This window comes from Medicago sativa, chromosome 2 (assembly GCF_051527215.1).
Source record: "Medicago sativa cultivar Bolivia chromosome 2, Bolivia_mono, whole genome shotgun sequence".
Lineage (NCBI taxonomy): Eukaryota > Viridiplantae > Streptophyta > Magnoliopsida > Fabales > Fabaceae > Medicago > Medicago sativa.
The window spans coordinates 37609735-37630030 of record NC_140750.1 but is presented as its reverse complement, the minus strand read 5'-3'; the positions used below and the strand labels follow the sequence as shown (position 1 = coordinate 37630030).

The 20296-nt window shown below is 35.1% G+C and overlaps 2 protein-coding genes and 1 non-coding gene across 3 annotated transcripts; 1 reads left to right on the top strand and 2 right to left on the bottom strand.

The window, feature by feature from the left end:
- The first annotated feature begins 6132 nt into the window (after positions 1-6132).
- LOC146946670 (small nucleolar RNA R71) lies at positions 6133-6239 on the top strand. The gene has a single exon (XR_015029439.1). It is a non-coding gene; the product is annotated as a small nucleolar RNA R71 (small nucleolar RNA).
- A 5599-nt stretch (positions 6240-11838) lies between these two features.
- On the bottom strand, positions 11839-15087 carry LOC146946669 (uncharacterized). Its single transcript, XM_085748919.1, has 2 exons — positions 12499-15087; positions 11839-12423 (listed from the first exon to the last, which is right to left on the bottom strand). The coding sequence occupies exons 1-2, from the start codon at positions 14011-14013 to the stop codon at positions 12223-12225; spliced, it is 1716 nt and encodes a 571-aa protein (XP_085605045.1). The 5' UTR covers positions 14014-15087; the 3' UTR covers positions 11839-12222.
- Positions 15088-16066: 979 nt separating this feature from the next.
- LOC146946668 (uncharacterized) lies at positions 16067-19315 on the bottom strand. Its single transcript, XM_085748917.1, has 2 exons — positions 16727-19315; positions 16067-16651 (listed from the first exon to the last, which is right to left on the bottom strand). The coding sequence occupies exons 1-2, from the start codon at positions 18239-18241 to the stop codon at positions 16451-16453; spliced, it is 1716 nt and encodes a 571-aa protein (XP_085605043.1). The 5' UTR covers positions 18242-19315; the 3' UTR covers positions 16067-16450.
- Between the last annotated feature and the right edge of the window lie 981 nt (positions 19316-20296).

The following is a 20296-nucleotide window of genomic DNA, read 5'->3' as shown; positions in this document are numbered from 1 at the left end:
GCTAATTTGCACTTTTTCATGATTTTTGGTCTTTGCTCAGTGTCTTGGGGTAAATTTCTGCATAAAAGGATAGAGTAAGATATATAAAGCGTAATAAGGCATTTAACGCTAATTTCTCGGCTTTTCCTCAATAACTTGCAAAACAAGTAACAAAAAGTGCTTAAAATATAACACGAAATTAACACTTTTTAGCACTTATCAGTTATAAAAAGAGAGGTTTAGTTGCTGAAGGTAAATAACAATAATAATAAAGAGCCTTGGGATCATTGGTTCATCATAACAACGAATCCTTCACAATCAAGCCTTAAACTTTATAATTCTACGTTATTCTTAATTTCTAAGGACAAGTTTCTCTTTAGCATATCAAAGCTTCTCTCGAAGTCAGTGAGTGTATCCCTCCAACAACCACACCTATTCTCATGGGTGATTGCCTTTGGGACCCTTGAAGATCAAAACTTTATGTGTCCCAAGGTTTGCTAGACTATTCTCATGTTTCTCAAAACTTGTCTAAATTCACTTGTTCGAATATCAAAGCTCCGCGTTCGCTTTATGAATTGATATTTGTGATGATGAATTAACCACTATCAAACCCTCCGCGTTCGCTTCCACAGTTTGATAATAATTAATTCATGTTAAAACGGTGAATTTAGATAAGAAATTAAGGTAACATATAATTAAGGTTTAAGGCTTGGATTGATTCGGATTACGTCATTAGACTTATCCAACAATCCCAAGACAAAGAAAGTCTACTCACTCATTTTCATCATAGACATGGGGGAAGAAGAGAGAAAACAATAAAGTAAATTGCAAGGAAGAAGGTAAAGGAAAATAAAGACTTTTATTGAAATAATGCTGAAAATATTCTAAGCAAAGGTGAATTGTTTATGATGGAATGCTACTATATTTATAGCTTTACAATCGACTTAGAAACTAAGCAACTATAAGGGCAAAATAGTAAAGCTGCAACGGAGTAACTTGGGCTTGAAGAAAAGCAGTAAAAGAGGCTTCTGGGGTGGCACAGCAGTGCCACATGTTGGCACAAGCTTCTGACTTGGTGGGAACATATTTTTGCACTGTATTTTCATAATTCTGCACCGTATTTGCTCCAGTCCTCTTTCTTTTGCTCCAAGACACCTTCCACCATATATTCGTTCCTAAAATATAATAAAAAGCAATTTGAAGTAAAATATTCAAAAAGGAAATAAATATGCAATAAAATAAAATCAAATCTTTATAAAACTAAACTAAATAAAGCATTAAAATAGTCTAATTAATGACTCATCAAACTCCCCCATACTTGAATCTTTTCTTGTCCTCAAGCAAAAGGCAATAGACATAGCAGCAACTAAAAGGATTAATTATGGCAATGCAATTGAAAACACAAGTCTCTTTGAAGGTTTTGTTTCAAGTACACTAATCATAATTTCAAACATTCCTCGTGAACCTATTCAACTCAACATCAAGTCTCAAGTGAGTGTGTGTGTGTAGTCCAACCTTTTTCTTGCTCCTGTATAAGACAGATATTATGAGGAACAGGTTCTATCCTTAATGCTAAAGTAACCGAGAAAATTCCTTTCTTCATTTCATATAAGAGTGATGGGAATTTAAGTTAAAATTGAATTAAATTAACAATTAAGCACAAAGGGCTGCAGATACTTAGGGGCTCTCTATCCTCATAGGAAGTCATTTTGGATGTAAATGTCCTTTCCCCCTAGATTCAAAATCACCCTAAGCAGTGCTGCAAAATTTTCTTTTATTTCATCTCCGCGTAGGAAGTCTTTTTGGATGTAATTGTCCTTTCCCCTAGCATTGATGAATTTATTTTCTTTAAGTTCAAATTAGGGAGTCACCACCACTATTAGGAAGTTAGGGATTGTCCTTTCCCCCACATGTTGGTGCCATTCTCCCTCCCCATTTAACTTTAACAATTAAGAATATAACAATAAGGCACAATTGATTAATTTCCCACACAAACTTATACTACTTTTACTCTAAAGACTTTAAAGGGTCTAAGTTAACATTAAAGATAGAACGTCTCCTTAAAATACCTACTCATACATTTGCTCAAAGATTGCAATCGGGTGCTTTTCTCATTGGAGAATTTTCACAAAGACAAGATATAGGTATAGCAAGAACACAAGAAACACAAGAACCCACTTTCATGTACAAGAAACAACCTTTAAAGAAGAGACAAAACAAAAAAAATTTATGCCATATTTTACATTAAAAACAGGCTACTAATCATGCCTTTTGCTATAAAAACAAAACAAAAGAATAAAGTTCAAGGGAGTTTGGAAACACTACGACTCTAGACACTTTATTAGCCCCCCCCCCCCCCCCCCCCCACACACACACACTTAGGGGAAGCATTGTCCTCAATGATTCAAAAGAAAAGAAAATTAAAAGAGAAGAAGAAGAAAGAGAAGTAGAAGAAGAAGGAGTAGAAGAGATAGATAGAGACTGTAGGAGAAAGAGAGAAGAGAGGAGGGAAGAGAGGAAGAGGAAAGCTCACATTTTCTCATTGAGGTCCATAGGGAGGACCTTGGAGATAGAATTGGTGCATCATCCTTCGGAACATTTGATTGTTTTCTTACGACAAGCGGTTACCCCTTTGGACTTCATTTCTTAGCCTTAAAAGTTCTACACCTTGCCTTTGTTGCTCGGTGCTTATCCTCTCGACCTCGGTTCGCATCCATGCCCATCTTTGATCGTCATTTAGCTCTCCGGCTTCATGGTCATGGTGCTCTCCCTCATGGTGCAAGTTTGCACCTTCTCCTTCATCATGGTGCTTAATGACCTGTTCATTATCAACATACAACAAATTTTCCTCCACCTCGGTGTTAGTCCGAGATGGGTTTGGAAGCAAAAATAGAATAGGTACATTGAGTTTAAGGGCATATTGCATGGGTGGTCGATGTGTAATGAATTTCATAGAGATTAGTGTTTCTATGTTAAGCCTATTGTTGCCCTCAATTTGATTTATCCCCTCTTCCTCACTTACTCCAAACTTCCTAGCAATGAATGTGATAACCCCCCCGACCACTATGTCAGCTACAAGATTAGGCTTAGTTCCTATTGAGGCAAGGTAGTCAAGCATGTAAAAACAAGTATTCACAGGATTATTATGAAGCATATCCCAAAGCATAAAGAGTTCATCTGTCCTACATGTTCCTATTTCCTTCCTACCCCAAATGGTACAAGCCATTACCCTTTGAAGGTACCTAAGGACAGGGCTGTGAATGTTACTAGCCTTATTGGAACGTGAAACATATTGATTTAAACCGGTAATGCATTTCCAAAAGCTAGCAGGGTCATAGTCGTCCGGCTTTAGAGCTTGATTCCAAGAGTCATGTATGAACCCCGTATTTGCGAAGCCCATTTCATTGCAAAAGTTTTCAAGGGATATCTCGTAATCAATATTCAAAAGCCGGAAGGAGACTCTATGATCGGGGGGTCATCTAAATTCAACTTATCTTTCTTGAATTGAATAGAACTTAAAAACTCATAAGTAAAATTCTCATATCCCCTCATAGGTCTAAGCATCTCACCCCATCCTAATCTATGCAGCAATTCAAAAGCATTGTCCCTAATCTCTAAGACATTCATAGTATGACAATCAGGGTACCTACAAGGATGCAAAGGTTTAGTGATAAGAACTTTATACCTTTCTTTTTGGTTGCTATCCTTGAAGGTGATGCCATGATTCTTAGCCGGTGCTCTTTTCTTTTGTGGAGGTCCTCCAGAAGAGATTGCTGGCTCCTTGCCACTTCTCCTTGAAGCCATTGAACCTTGACCTTGGGTTGACCTTGAGTTTTGGGTGAAGGTTAGGGTTGGGAAGAGTTTGTGTGGAAAAAGTTGGTTTAGGGTTGGGGTTGATGTTTTAGGAAGGCTTTTGGGTTTAGATGTAGAGATTGGTCAAGATTTTGTGGTTTTTGGGTTAGGGTTTATGGAGATAGGTTGATGAATTATGGATTTGAATGGATGAGAGTTGTTTTTGATTGGTGGTTTGTGTTTGGGATGAAGTTTATGATTGATTGGTGAAAGAATTGAGTGGATTGGTGAAGTTTTGAGGGAGATATGAAGGTTTGAAATTGGGTGGTTATGGAGGTTTAGAGAGAAGTTTGAAAGATGAAAGAGGGTTGTGTTTGAGAATAAGGAAGAAGGAAAGAAATTTTTGTGTTATAGTAGGCTAGAAATCGGGCACGGCCGTGCCACCTATTGGCACGGGCCGTGCCAACTTACTGGAGTTTTGTATTGGTTTTGGCTTGAACATCTGGCACGGCCGTGCCAGCCTTAGCACGGGCCGTGCCAGCCTTAGCACGGGCCGTGCCAACCTTCTGGACATAGGGGCTTCAAAATTTTTCAACTTTTCTTGAATCACACTCGGACAATTACCTACAAAACACTTAAAACAAAGGAAAACAAACAAAATAAAGCAAATAAATGCGTGGGTTGCCTCCCACGAAGCGCTCTTTTAGTGTCATTAGCTTGACGGTTAGAAAGGGTTCTTAGAATGGATCAAAGATATCATATTATGTAGATGACGCTATAAAACGTTCTTTCACAACATGATCTTTAAGCATGCAACAAGAGTAAAGAGCAGAACCTTTCATAACGTTTTCCAACTCAAATCCTACCATTGTATCACTCACTTGAAAGACAATCCTACCAAGTTTAACATCTATAAGAGCTCATGCAGTGGCTAGGAAAGGTCTACCTAGGATTATAGGGATGTTTTCGTCCTCTTTAATGTCAATGACTATAAAATCAGTCGGGATGTATATCCTTTCTATTTTAACAGGTATGTCCTCAACAAATCCTATTGCTTTCATGGAAGAACGATCAGCTAACTTCAATTCTATCTCGGTAGGTTTCAACTCTCCTATTCCCATCCGTTTAAAGAGGGACAAAGGTAACAAACTAACGCTAGCTCCTAAGTCACACAAGGCATTGTCAACGGTCTCACTTCCAATCATACAAGGTATGGCAAAACTACCTGGATCTCTAACCTTAGGGGGTGTCTTTTGGATGATTGCACTAGTGTCCTTAGCCAAAGCTATTGTCTCACTATGCTCTATAGCCCTTTTCTTTGAAAAAATTTCCTTTAAAAACTTGGCATATAGAGGCATCCTAGACAAAGCTTCCGCAAAGGGGATTTTAATGCAAATTCTTTTAAGAATGTTGACAAACTTATTGAATTGACCCTTTAATTTAAGCTTAGCAATATTTAACGGGGAAGGAGCTTGGGTCTTATCAAGCGGTTTCTCACTTTCTATCACAGTTTTCTCACCTAAAAGCTTGACATTTTCTTTCTCGAGGTTGTGAACCTTAGCAATAGTATCTCCTAACTTACTACCCTCAAAAGATATTACATTAACATGAGCTTTAGGGTTGGCTTTGGTTTGACCATGAAAGACTCCTGGTGCTTGAGAAAGGGTGGACACTTGTTGGGCTATTTGGGAGATTTGTGTTTCAAGCATTTTAGAATGAGTAGAGATAGAATCAACCTTGGTATTGAGTTTGGAAAGAGAATAGTTCAGAAATCCGGTTTGGTTTTTAAGTTCTTGAAGTTGTTTATTTTGGTTGGCAATAGAATTTTCCAACAAAATTTCCAAATTGGATTTCTGACCGAATCTCTGGTTGTTTGCGTAACCAGGTGGTGCTACTTGTCCATAGGGATTTTGATTTTTGTAAAAATTTTGATTTTGTCTCATCCCTTGGTTGTATTGAGCATAATTCATTTGCTCAACACCATTAATAGCACTACCTAGTTGGCAATCAACACCTACATGGCCAGTTATACCACAGATTTCACAAGAAGAAGGAGTAGAAGCAGAATTGATGGCACTAACGTTGAATTTTTCAAATTTCTCCGTTAATGCATCAATTTTGGAAGCAAGGTAATCATAGTTAGAGACTTCGTACATACCTGCCTCCTTTTTGGAGGCTGAAGAACTAGTGATGGCTCTCTCATCGGTCCATTTGTAATGATTCTGAGCCATGTCTTCAATTAAGGCGTATGCCTCCGTGTAGTTCTTGTTCATTAGAGCTCCACCTGCAGCTGCATCAACAGACATCTTAGTGGTATAAAATAGGCCATTATAAAAGGTGTGGACTATGAGCCAACTCTCTAGACCATGGTGGGGACAAAGTCTAAGCATTTCTTTGAAACGCTCCCACGCATCGTAGAGAGATTCCCCATCTTTTTGATTGAACTGAGTAATTCGGTCCCTAAGTTTAGCAGTTTTGGATGGGGGAAAGAATCGGGCAAGGAATGCTTGCCTCATTTGATCCCATGAAGTAATGGAACCGACTTCGAGGGAATGGAACTAAGCGCTAGCTCTATCCCTTAAGGAAAAGGGAAAGAGATGAAGTCTTTCGGCCTCTTGGTTCTCCTTCATGGTTCCACTAATTCGTAGGAAAACGGAGATGTGAAGATTGGGATCCTCGGTGGGGGATCCCGAAAATTGGTTTTGCAGCACCAAGTTAAGTAGGGCAGGCTTAATTTTGAAATTGTCATCCTCAACCGTTGGGTACACAATAATAGCTTGTGGCTCAGCCGTAGACGGCGTTGTATACTCTTTGAGAGTGCGATTAGCCATGGCGGTATTATTTTATGCCGCTCTCCTCCTTCTATGTAAGAATCTTTCGATCTCGGGTATGAATACCGCTCGATTTCTAGTTCTTCGCATAAAAGGTTGAGAACCCAAGAAGTTAACGATAACAGAAAAATAAGAAGTTAAAAATAAAAATAGAGAGAAATCTAATCACTAAAGAAAAGTTAATTAAATTAGTTAACTCCCTGGCAACGGCGCCAAAAACTTGATAGGCCAAACCGCAAGTGCACAGTCTATCGAAGTAATAATAGTAGTAAAGAGTATTGTTCCGCTAGGGAGTTGTTTAATTCAATTAACTTAAAAAGAATGATTAGAGGAGGAGAAAAGTTATAAAAAGAGAGGTTTAGTTGCTGAAGGTAAATAACAATAATAATAAAGAGCCTTGGGATCATTGGTTCGTCATAACAACGAATCCTTCACAATCAAGCCTTAAACTTTATAATTCTACGTTATTCTTAATTTCTAAGGACAAGTTTCTCTTTAGCATATCAAAGCTTCTCTCGAAGTCAGTGAGTGTATCCCTCCAACAACCACACCTATTCTCATGGGTGATTGCCTTTGGGACCCTTGAAGATCAAAACTTTATGTGTCCCAAGGTTTGCTAGACTATTCTCATGTTTCTCAAACCTTGTCTAAATTCACTTGTTCGAATATCAAAGCTCTGCGTTCGCTTTATGAATTGATATTTGTGATGATGAATTAACCATTATCAAACCCTCCGCGTTCGCTTCCACAGTTTGATAATAATTAATTCATGTTAAAACGGTGAATTTAGATAAGAAATTAAGGTAACATATAATTAAGGTTTAAGGCTTGGATTGATTCGGATTAGGTCATTAGACTTATCTAACAATCCCAAGACAAAGAAAGTCTACTCACTCATGTTCATCGTAGACATGGGGGAAGAAAAGAGAAAACAATAAAGTAAATTGCAAGGAAGAAGGTAAAGGAAAATAAAGACTTTTATTGAAATAATGCTGAAAATATTCTAAGCAAAGGTGAATTGTTTATGATGGAATGCTACTCTATTTATAGCTTTACAATCGACTTAGAAACTAAGCAACTATAAGGGCAAAACAGTAAAGCTGCAACGGAGTAACTTAGGCTTGAAGAAAAGCAGCAAAAGAGGCTTCTGGGGGTGGCACGGCCGTGCCACATGTTGGCACTGGCCGTGCCAAGCTTTTGACTTGGTGGGAACATATTTTTGCACTGTATTTTCATAATTTTGCACCGTATTTGCTCCAGTCCTCTTTCTTTTGCTCCAAGACACCTTCCACCATATAGTCGTTCCTAAAATATAATAAAAAGCAATTTGAAGTAAAATATTCAAAAAGGAATAAAATATGCAATAAAATAAAATCAAATCTTTATAAAACTAAACTAAATAAAGCATTAAAATAGACTAATTAATGACTCATCAGAAACCTACCAAGATAGAATTGAAATTAGCTGATCGTTCTACCATGAAACTAGTTGGATTTGTTGAGGACATACCCGTTAAGATAGAAGGGATATACATCCCAACTGATTTTGTAGTCCTTGACATTGAAGAAGACGATGACGTCCTTATAATCCTAGGTAAACCTTTCCTCGCCACTGCGGGAGCTCTTATTGATGTTAAAACTGGTAGGATTGTCTTTCAAGTGAGTGATAAAATGGTAGGCTTTGAGTTGGAAAATGTTATGAAAGGTCCTGCTCTTTACTCTTGTTGTATGCTTAAAGATCATGATGTGAAAGAACGTTTTATAGCGTCATCTACACAACATGACCTCTTTGATCCATTCTAAGGACTTTTTCTAACCGTCAAGCTAATGACTCTAAAAGAGCGCTTCGTGGGAGGCAACCCACGCATTTATCTGTTTTATTTTGTTTGTTTTCCTTTGTTTTAAGTGTTTTGTGGGTAATTGTCCGAGTGTGATTCAAGAAAAGTAAAAAAAATTTGAAGCCCCTATGTCCAGAAGGTTGGCACGGCCCGTGCTAAGGTTGGCACGGCCATGCCAGATGTTGAAAGCCAAGACCAGGAAATTTCAGAAACTTGGCACGGCCCTTGCCAATAGGTGGCACGGCCGTGCCCGACTTCTGCACCATTATAACACCAAAATTTTATTTCCTTCTTCCTCATTCTCACCCACAACCCTCTTTCATCTTTCACACTTCTCTCTAAACCTCCATAACCACCCATCTTCAAACCTTCATATCTTCCTCAAAACTTCACCAATCCACTCAATTCTTTCACCAATCAATCACAAACTTCACCTAAACACAACCCACCAATCAAAAACAACTTTCATCCACCCAAACCCATAATTCACCAAAACCCTATTCTCTTTAACCTAACCCAAAAACCAACCAATTCATCACCAATCTCCACCACCAAACTCATAAACTTTACTTAAACATCAACCCCAACCCTAAACCAACCTTTTCCACCAAAATTCTCTCCAAACCCTAACCTTCACCAAACCACACAAAGTCAACCCAAAGTCAAGTTCTAATGGCTTCAAGGAGAAGTGGTAAGGAACCAGCAAGCTCTTCCGGAGGACCTCCATCAAAGAAAAGAGCACCGGCTAAGAATCATGGCATCGCCTTCAAGGATAACAACCAAAAGGAAAGGTATAAAGCTCTTATTTCTAAACCTTTGCATCCTTGTAGGTACTCTGACTCTCATACTTTGAATGTCTTAGAGATTAGGGACAATGCTTTTGAACTGTTGAATAGATTAGGATGGGGTGAGATGCTTAGGCCTATGAAGGGGTATGAAAATTTCACTTACGAGTTTTTAAGTTCTATACAATTCAAGAAAGATAAGTTGAATTTAGATGACCTCGATCATAGAGTCTCCTTCCGGATTTTGAATATTGATTACGAGATGTCCCTTGAAATTTTTTGCAATGAAATGGGATTCGCAAATGCGGGGTTCATCCATGACTCTTGGAATCAAGCTCTAAAGCCGGAAGCCTATGACCCTGCTAGCTTTTGGAAACGCATTACCGGTTTAAATCAATATGTTTCACGTTCCAACAAGGCTAGCAACATTCATAATCCTGTGCTTAGGTCCCTCCAAAGAGTGATGGCTTGTACAATTTGGGGTAGGAAAGAAGTAGGAACATGTAGGACGGATGAACTCTTCATGCTTTGGGCTATGCTTAATAATAATCCCGTGAACACTTGTTTTTACATGCTTGATTACCTTGCATCCATAGGAACTAAGCCGAATTGTAAGTTCAGATTGTAACCTAAGAGGGGGGGTGAATTAGGTTTCTAGGAATATTGGTTAATTTTTCAGAGATTAGCGTTGTTGATAATTTTTCCGATAAATAATGATGAAGTTATGAATGCGGAAAAATAAAAGAGCAAGGGAAGAAGAAAAGACACAAGAGAGTTTATAGTGGTTCCCCTCTAAACCTTAGGGTCAGTCCACTCCCTTCACACCCCGCGAAGGAATTCACTATGTTAGAATCTTTGTTACAAGCAATCTCACCCCAAGACCCCCTAACAATCTTTCTAACATAAACACAAGAAAGAAACCCTCTCTCTTGATTACAACACAAACACCAAACACTTTTGGTGGACTTTGAATCTTTCCGAATCAAAGAACCTTTTACAACAATCACAAGATAGCACCCCACTATCTTAAACAATAATTCTCACCAACAATGGCAAGAAACTTTACAACAAAGTAATTGAAGAATAACAAATGTATGGCTGTATATCTTTATCAACATCACTCTAACAAATGGACTTAGTGCTCAGAAAACTTTTTAATAAATGTTAAAGTGTAAGCAAAGTTTTCCAAACAACTTGAATGAAAGTTTGAAAGCAAGTGATATTGAAAATGTCAATTGAGATAATGAAAGTTGTTGTGTATAAATTGTTTTGATTCTCAATTGAATTTATAGAGGCTAAAAAGATGTTTATGAAGCAATACTATTTGTTGAAAAATGGTTACCAATGAATAGACATATCTTTAAAATTGTACCTATTCATAAAAAAAGTATGAAATGCATTTTAAAATAAACTAGTCGTTTTGCAAAATAATTGAGGAATAACCTGTTGGAAGATTTAAACCAAGAACTAGCCGTTCCACCATGTTGATTTAATTAGGTAAATAATTTTGATCAACGGAAAAAAGTATATAAAGAAAGTTATCCAAATAGCCGTTGATACAAGGTGAAAAGGCATATCCATGTTTAAATATTTTCAACTATATGAAAAACAATTAACTTGATTCACGTAAGCCATATTTTTAATGGTAAAAGTAATCATGCAATTTTCATAATAAATTATGTACAAAAAGATTTCATGCAAAATCACATTTATATGAAAATCATTGTGAGTGTGTGATTTATTTTCAAAAGATTTTTAGGCATTGCTTCACATGAGAACTTAGAAAAAATGTTTGTAATTATTTTCTGAGCATTCTAAGTTATTCCATAAAGTTAAGAATGATAAATCAAAGATTAGGACCATACTTACCAAAATATAATTATGAAGCCTAAGTCCCATTGTCTTCATTCTTCAACTTGAGCCTCCATGGTTTTTCTTCTTTTGTGATGTGTGTTTGTTATCATCAAAACCCAACCAAGTCTAAGAAGGAAATCTTCTTCACAATCTCCCCCTTTTTGATGATGACAAACCATATCCTTTTGACAATGTTTGCTCAACGAAACTCCCCCTATCTTGTATATCTCCCCCTTTGTTTTGCAATTGGATAACCTGAAATAATTTAAACACAAAACACAAACATACACTTTCTCCCCCTTTTGACATCATCAAAAAGAAGAAAAAGGGTAAATTCCAAAGGATCGAATATAAGGGAAATAATAAAATTTATGTAAAAAATAATTTATCTTCTTCACATTATGAATATTCAATATTTCAGATGTTACTTTTAATATCGATCATATGCATAAATTTAATACATCATTCATGAATATCCATATTACTTCCAATATCGATTTTTTTTTAAGAGAATGTAAATCAATTGATTTTGACTTCATCAATAATCAAACAACATGGATGAAAAAGTACAAGAAACCAAAAAACCAATAGGCCATCAAAACCATGTATCATTTGTTCACTGCAGCCTGCTGGACAAATTTATACTTTCAAAATTCAAATATTATTGCAGAATTTTTATCTCGACATTTTTATTTATGTCTATAAAAAATATGAAACAATGTGTTTATTATCAACCCAAATTGAAAACATGTTTGTTTGTAGGTACTGTATCCATATTCCAAACATATAGTGAAGCTACAAAATGAATGAAATTCTGTAAGTCATTTTTGCGCAGGATCGTACCCATTCAATTTTATGGACAATAACATACAAGCACAATATTTTAGAAAATTTAATGTCATTAAAATTTATAATTGAACAAACACAGTACGTATAATTTCCATGAAAACTAAAGTGTACCTTTCACCGTAGTCATGAATAAATAAGGACATGATATTAAATCCACATAAATTTCAAAGCATTATCAAAGTGTCAATCTTTCTTAAACCATCTTAATCCTATCATATCATATGGTCATGAATCTTGAAAACCCAATTTTAATTTGGCAAGACTTGCATATGGTCTTCAAGTACCTGGCAAACAATTAATAGAATTTTATAGGTACCCATTTTTCTTTGGGTCCTTGTGGGTTAGTACCTTTCTTTACCCAAATAAATTCACCATAAGGAACACCAAAGTTTCTTATGTAGCAAGTATTTGGAGTATGACCTTTTATGTTACAATAAAAACATGTGAAATTATGAACATAATGTGATCCAAAATTATTTCCTTTAGAGAAATTCTTCTTAACATTTGAATTATTTTTCTTAAAAGAATTGTTAGAATAATTTCTTCTTTTAGAATTAATTCTTTGATTCACATTCTTGAAAGAATTAACAACATGCATTTTCTTAGTTTCTATGTTGTTGGGATTTGTGCTTGCTTTAACAAAAACCGTTTTATTGGTGTTTGGTTTATCAAATTTAGAAAAACCAAGTCCGGATTTGTTGTTGGAATATCTTTGTTTACTAAGCACATCTTCCAAACCATTGTGACCTTTTTCAAATTTTTTTATCACTTGATTTAATTCAACAATTTTTGTTTCATTTTCTTTACATTTATTACATGAAGAACTTTTAACCTTTTCTAATTCTTCTTGTGCATCAAAAGCTTTTCTTTCTAGAGATACATTTTGTTTCTTTTGCTTTGCACAAGTTTTAGAAAGATTAATGAATTCTTCAAACAATTCATCAAATGCATTTTGTAATTCTTCATAAGAAGGTTTAAAATTTAATTCAGAATCACTTACCTCTTGTTCATCATCAGAGTGGTGTGACGCCATTAATGTTAAATTTGCATATTCGTCATCCTCTGATTCTGAAGATGAATTTATATCATTGTCATCCCATGCAATGTAGGCCCTTCTTGGCTTGAATTCTTTCTTTCCCTTAAGGCTATTCTTCTTTGCAAGGGTTGGACAGTTTGCCTTCACATGTCCCTCTTTATCACATTCAAAGCATGTGAAACTTTGACTTGATGTAGAAACATCGTTCTTCTTGTGAAATTTTCTTTTATTTCCAAATTTAAAGTTTTTATCCTTTTGGAGGAATTTTCCTAATTTCTTCACAAGAACAATGATGTTTTCATCATCATCGGTGCTATCATCTTGTTGGAGAACGCTGGATTCTGCCTTCAATGAAATATTCTTATGTTTCTTTACTCCTTCTTCATGTTGTTCTAGTCTTGCAAGTTCAATTTCATGCTCTTGTAATTTTCCGAAAAGTGCTGCCAACGACATGTTTGATAGACTTTTCTTTTCAGATATGGCTGTTACTTTTGGTTGCCATTCCCTTGTTAGTGACCTGAGAATCTTCAAGTTTATTTCATTGTTGGACAAGGTTTTTCCAAGGGCTGCAAGATGATTGATAAGATGTGAAAATCTCTTCTGCATGTCTAGAATCTTTTCTCCTGGTTGCATTCTAAACATCTCGTACTCTTGTGAGAGGGTATTCAATCTGGAACGTTTTACTTCTTCCGTTCCTTCATGTGTTGTTTCCAAAGTGTCCCAGATTTCTTTGGCCGTTTTGCAATTAGAAATTCTGAAAAACTCATCCATCCCAAGAGAGGATTGAAGAATGTTCTTTGCCTTTTTGTCAAATAACATTTTTTTTCGGTCACCATCATCCCATGATGTTTGTGGTTTGATACTAGTCACACCATTCACAGTTGTAGTGGGAACATAAGGACCATTTTGGACAGCATCCCAAATTTCTTCACCTTGGGCTTCTAGATACGTTGTCATCCTAATTTTCCAGAAATCATAATGATCTCCGGTGAAACATGGTGGTCGATTTGAATTAGGACCTTCTGCTAGAAATGGTTTAGCGGAAGCCATTTTCTGGATCAAAGAAGCAAGTTATCTTTACTCTTGCTCTGATGCCAATTGTAAGTTCAGATTGTAACCTAAGAGGGGGGGTGAATTAGGTTTCTAGGAATATTGGTTAATTTTTCAGAGATTAGCGTTGTTGATAATTTTTCCGATAAATAATGATGAAGTTATGAATGCGGAAAAATAAAAGAGCAAGGGAAGAAGAAAAGACACAAGAGAGTTTATAGTGGTTCCCCTCTAAACCTTAGGGTCAGTCCACTCCCTTCACACCCCGCGAAGGAATTCACTATGTTAGAATCTTTGTTACAAGCAATCTCACCCCAAGACCCCCTAACAATCTTTCTAACATAAACACAAGAAAGAAACCCTCTCTCTTGATTACAACACAAACACCAAACACTTTTGGTGGACTTTGAATCTTTCCGAATCAAAGAACCTTTTACAACAATCACAAGATAGCACCCCACTATCTTAAACAATAATTCTCACCAACAATGGCAAGAAACTTTACAACAAAGTAATTGAAGAATAACAAATGTATGGCTGTATATCTTTATCAACATCACTCTAACAAATGGACTTAGTGCTCAGAAAACTTTTTAATAAATGTTAAAGTGTAAGCAAAGTTTTCCAAACAACTTGAATGAAAGTTTGAAAGCAAGTGATATTGAAAATGTCAATTGAGATAATGAAAGTTGTTGTGTATAAATTGTTTTGATTCTCAATTGAATTTATAGAGGCTAAAAAGATGTTTATGAAGCAATACTATTTGTTGAAAAATGGTTACCAATGAATAGACATATCTTTAAAATTGTACCTATTCATAAAAAAAGTATGAAATGCATTTTAAAATAAACTAGTCGTTTTGCAAAATAATTGAGGAATAACCTGTTGGAAGATTTAAACCAAGAACTAGCCGTTCCACCATGTTGATTTAATTAGGTAAATAATTTTGATCAACGGAAAAAAGTATATAAAGAAAGTTATCCAAATAGCCGTTGATACAAGGTGAAAAGGCATATCCATGTTTAAATATTTTCAACTATATGAAAAACAATTAACTTGATTCACGTAAGCCATATTTTTAATGGTAAAAGTAATCATGCAATTTTCATAATAAATTATGTACAAAAAGATTTCATGCAAAATCACATTTATATGAAAATCATTGTGAGTGTGTGATTTATTTTCAAAAGATTTTTAGGCATTGCTTCACATGAGAACTTAGAAAAAATGTTTGTAATTATTTTCTGAGCATTCTAAGTTATTCCATAAAGTTAAGAATGATAAATCAAAGATTAGGACCATACTTACCAAAATATAATTATGAAGCCTAAGTCCCATTGTCTTCATTCTTCAACTTGAGCCTCCATGGTTTTTCTTCTTTTGTGATGTGTGTTTGTTATCATCAAAACCCAACCAAGTCTAAGAAGGAAATCTTCTTCACAATCTCCCCCTTTTTGATGATGACAAACCATATCCTTTTGACAATGTTTGCTCAACGAAACTCCCCCTATCTTGTATATCTCCCCCTTTGTTTTGCAATTGGATAACCTGAAATAATTTAAACACAAAACACAAACATACACTTTCTCCCCCTTTTGACATCATCAAAAAGAAGAAAAAGGGTAAATTCCAAAGGATCGAATATAAGGGAAATAATAAAATTTATGTAAAAAATAATTTATCTTCTTCACATTATGAATATTCAATATTTCAGATGTTACTTTTAATATCGATCATATGCATAAATTTAATACATCATTCATGAATATCCATATTACTTCCAATATCGATTTTTTTTTAAGAGAATGTAAATCAATTGATTTTGACTTCATCAATAATCAAACAACATGGATGAAAAAGTACAAGAAACCAAAAAACCAATAGGCCATCAAAACCATGTATCATTTGTTCACTGCAGCCTGCTGGACAAATTTATACTTTCAAAATTCAAATATTATTGCAGAATTTTTATCTCGACATTTTTATTTATGTCTATAAAAAATATGAAACAATGTGTTTATTATCAACCCAAATTGAAAACATGTTTGTTTGTAGGTACTGTATCCATATTCCAAACATATAGTGAAGCTACAAAATGAATGAAATTCTGTAAGTCATTTTTGCGCAGGATCGTACCCATTCAATTTTATGGACAATAACATACAAGCACAATATTTTAGAAAATTTAATGTCATTAAAATTTATAATTGAACAAACACAGTACGTATAATTTCCATGAAAACTAAAGTGTACCTTTCACCGTAGTCATGAATAAATAAGGACATGATATTAAATCCACATAAATTTCAAAGCATTATCAAAGTGTCAATCTTTCTTAAACCATCTTAATCCTATCATATCATATGGTCATGAATCTTGAAAACCCAATTTTAATTTGGCAAGACTTGCATATGGTCTTCAAGTACCTGGCAAACAATTAATAGAATTTTATAGGTACCCATTTTTCTTTGGGTCCTTGTGGGTTAGTACCTTTCTTTACCCAAATAAATTCACCATAAGGAACACCAAAGTTTCTTATGTAGCAAGTATTTGGAGTATGACCTTTTATGTTACAATAAAAACATGTGAAATTATGAACATAATGTGATCCAAAATTATTTCCTTTAGAGAAATTCTTCTTAACATTTGAATTATTTTTCTTAAAAGAATTGTTAGAATAATTTCTTCTTTTAGAATTAATTCTTTGATTCACATTCTTGAAAGAATTAACAACATGCATTTTCTTAGTTTCTATGTTGTTGGGATTTGTGCTTGCTTTAACAAAAACCGTTTTATTGGTGTTTGGTTTATCAAATTTAGAAAAACCAAGTCCGGATTTGTTGTTGGAATATCTTTGTTTACTAAGCACATCTTCCAAACCATTGTGACCTTTTTCAAATTTTTTTATCACTTGATTTAATTCAACAATTTTTGTTTCATTTTCTTTACATTTATTACATGAAGAACTTTTAACCTTTTCTAATTCTTCTTGTGCATCAAAAGCTTTTCTTTCTAGAGATACATTTTGTTTCTTTTGCTTTGCACAAGTTTTAGAAAGATTAATGAATTCTTCAAACAATTCATCAAATGCATTTTGTAATTCTTCATAAGAAGGTTTAAAATTTAATTCAGAATCACTTACCTCTTGTTCATCATCAGAGTGGTGTGACGCCATTAATGTTAAATTTGCATATTCGTCATCCTCTGATTCTGAAGATGAATTTATATCATTGTCATCCCATGCAATGTAGGCCCTTCTTGGCTTGAATTCTTTCTTTCCCTTAAGGCTATTCTTCTTTGCAAGGGTTGGACAGTTTGCCTTCACATGTCCCTCTTTATCACATTCAAAGCATGTGAAACTTTGACTTGATGTAGAAACATCGTTCTTCTTGTGAAATTTTCTTTTATTTCCAAATTTAAAGTTTTTATCCTTTTGGAGGAATTTTCCTAATTTCTTCACAAGAACAATGATGTTTTCATCATCATCGGTGCTATCATCTTGTTGGAGAACGCTGGATTCTGCCTTCAATGAAATATTCTTATGTTTCTTTACTCCTTCTTCATGTTGTTCTAGTCTTGCAAGTTCAATTTCATGCTCTTGTAATTTTCCGAAAAGTGCTGCCAACGACATGTTTGATAGACTTTTCTTTTCAGATATGGCTGTTACTTTTGGTTGCCATTCCCTTGTTAGTGACCTGAGAATCTTCAAGTTTATTTCATTGTTGGACAAGGTTTTTCCAAGGGCTGCAAGATGATTGATAAGATGTGAAAATCTCTTCTGCATGTCTAGAATCTTTTCTCCTGGTTGCATTCTAAACATCTCGTACTCTTGTGAGAGGGTATTCAATCTGGAACGTTTTACTTCTTCCGTTCCTTCATGTGTTGTTTCCAAAGTGTCCCAGATTTCTTTGGCCGTTTTGCAATTAGAAATTCTGAAAAACTCATCCATCCCAAGAGAGGATTGAAGAATGTTCTTTGCCTTTTTGTCAAATAACATTTTTTTTCGGTCACCATCATCCCATGATGTTTGTGGTTTGATACTAGTCACACCATTCACAGTTGTAGTGGGAACATAAGGACCATTTTGGACAGCATCCCAAATTTCTTCACCTTGGGCTTCTAGATACGTTGTCATCCTAATTTTCCAGAAATCATAATGATCTCCGGTGAAACATGGTGGTCGATTTGAATTAGGACCTTCTGCTAGAAATGGTTTAGCGGAAGCCATTTTCTGGATCAAAGAAGCAAGTTATCTTTACTCTTGCTCTGATGCCAATTGTAAGTTCAGATTGTAACCTAAGAGGGGGGGTGAATTAGGTTTCTAGGAATATTGGTTAATTTTTCAGAGATTAGCGTTGTTGATAATTTTTCCGATAAATAATGATGAAGTTATGAATGCGGAAAAATAAAAGAGCAAGGGAAGAAGAAAAGACACAAGAGAGTTTATAGTGGTTCCCCTCTAAACCTTAGGGTCAGTCCACTCCCTTCACACCCCGCGAAGGAATTCACTATGTTAGAATCTTTGTTACAAGCAATCTCACCCCAAGACCCCCTAACAATCTTTCTAACATAAACACAAGAAAGAAACCCTCTCTCTTGATTACAACACAAACACCAAACACTTTTGGTGGACTTTGAATCTTTCCGAATCAAAGAACCTTTTACAACAATCACAAGATAGCACCCCACTATCTTAAACAATAATTCTCACCAACAATGGCAAGAAACTTTACAACAAAGTAATTGAAGAATAACAAATGTATGGCTGTATATCTTTATCAACATCACTCTAACAAATGGACTTAGTGCTCAGAAAACTTTTTAATAAATGTTAAAGTGTAAGCAAAGTTTTCCAAACAACTTGAATGAAAGTTTGAAAGCAAGTGATATTGAAAATGTCAATTGAGATAATGAAAGTTGTTGTGTATAAATTGTTTTGATTCTCAATTGAATTTATAGAGGCTAAAAAGATGTTTATGAAGCAATACTATTTGTTGAAAAATGGTTACCAATGAATAGACATATCTTTAAAATTGTACCTATTCATAAAAAAAGTATGAAATGCATTTTAAAATAAACTAGTCGTTTTGCAAAATAATTGAGGAATAACCTGTTGGAAGATTTAAACCAAGAACTAGCCGTTCCACCATGTTGATTTAATTAGGTAAATAATTTTGATCAACGGAAAAAAGTATATAAAGAAAGTTATCCAAATAGCCGTTGATACAAGGTGAAAAGGCATATCCATGTTTAAATATTTTCAACTATATGAAAAACAATTAACTTGATTCACGTAAGCCATATTTTTAATGGTAAAAGTAATCATGCAATTTTCATAATAAATTATGTACAAAAAGATTTCATGCAAAATCACATTTATACGAAAATCATTGTGAGTGTGTGATTTATTTTCAAAAGATTTTTAGGCATTGCTTCACATGAGAACTTAGAAAAAATGTTTGTAATTATTTTCTGAGCATTCTAAGTTATTCCATAAAGTTAAGAATGATAAATCAAAGATTAGGACCATACTTACCAAAATATAATTATGAAGCCTAAGTCCCATTGTCTTCATTCTTCAACTTGAGCCTCCATGGTTTTTCTTCTTTTGTGATGTGTGTTTGTTATCATCAAAACCCAACCAAGTCTAAGAAGGAAATCTTCTTCACACGAATTATGTAGCTGATATAGTAGTGGGTGGTGTTATTACATTCATTGTTAGGAAGTTTGGAGTAAGTGAGGAGGAGGGGATTAATCAAATTGAGGGCAACAATAGGCTTAACATAGAGACACTAATCTCTATGAAAATCATCAAGCTTCATCCACCCATGCAAGATGCCATTAAACTCAATGTACCTATTCTATTTTTGCCTCCTAACCCATCTTGGACTAACACCGAGATGGAGGAAAATTTGTTGTATGTTGATGATGAACAGGTACATGAGCACTGTGATGAAGGAGAAGGTGTTAACTTGCACCATGAGGGAGAGCACCATGACCAAGAAGCCGGAGAGCTAAATGACAATGAAAGATGGGCATGGATGCACACCGAGGTTGAACGGATAAGCACCGATCAACAAAGGCAAGGTGTTGAACTTTTGGGGCTAAGAAATGATGTCCAAAGAGGCAACCGTATAACGGAAGAAAATAATGAACTGCTCCGAAGGATGATGCACCACTTCAATCTCCAAGGTCCTCCTTATGGACCTCAATGAACAAATTGTGAGCTTTCCTCTTCCTCTCTCTCTTCTCTCTTTCTCCTACTCCTTCCTTCTCCTACTCC

Excerpts from the sequence above, each read along its gene's own strand:
- LOC146946669 (XM_085748919.1), bottom strand. The coding sequence starts at position 14,013 with ATGGCTTCCGCTAAACCATTTCTAGCAGAAGGTCCTAATTCAAATCGA. Across the intron at positions 12,424-12,498 it reads TTGTTAATTCTTTCAAGAAT|AAGAATTTCTCTAAAGGAAA; the intron begins GTGAATCAAAGA and ends TCAAATGTTAAG.
- LOC146946668 (XM_085748917.1), bottom strand. The coding sequence starts at position 18,241 with ATGGCTTCCGCTAAACCATTTCTAGCAGAAGGTCCTAATTCAAATCGA. Across the intron at positions 16,652-16,726 it reads TTGTTAATTCTTTCAAGAAT|AAGAATTTCTCTAAAGGAAA; the intron begins GTGAATCAAAGA and ends TCAAATGTTAAG.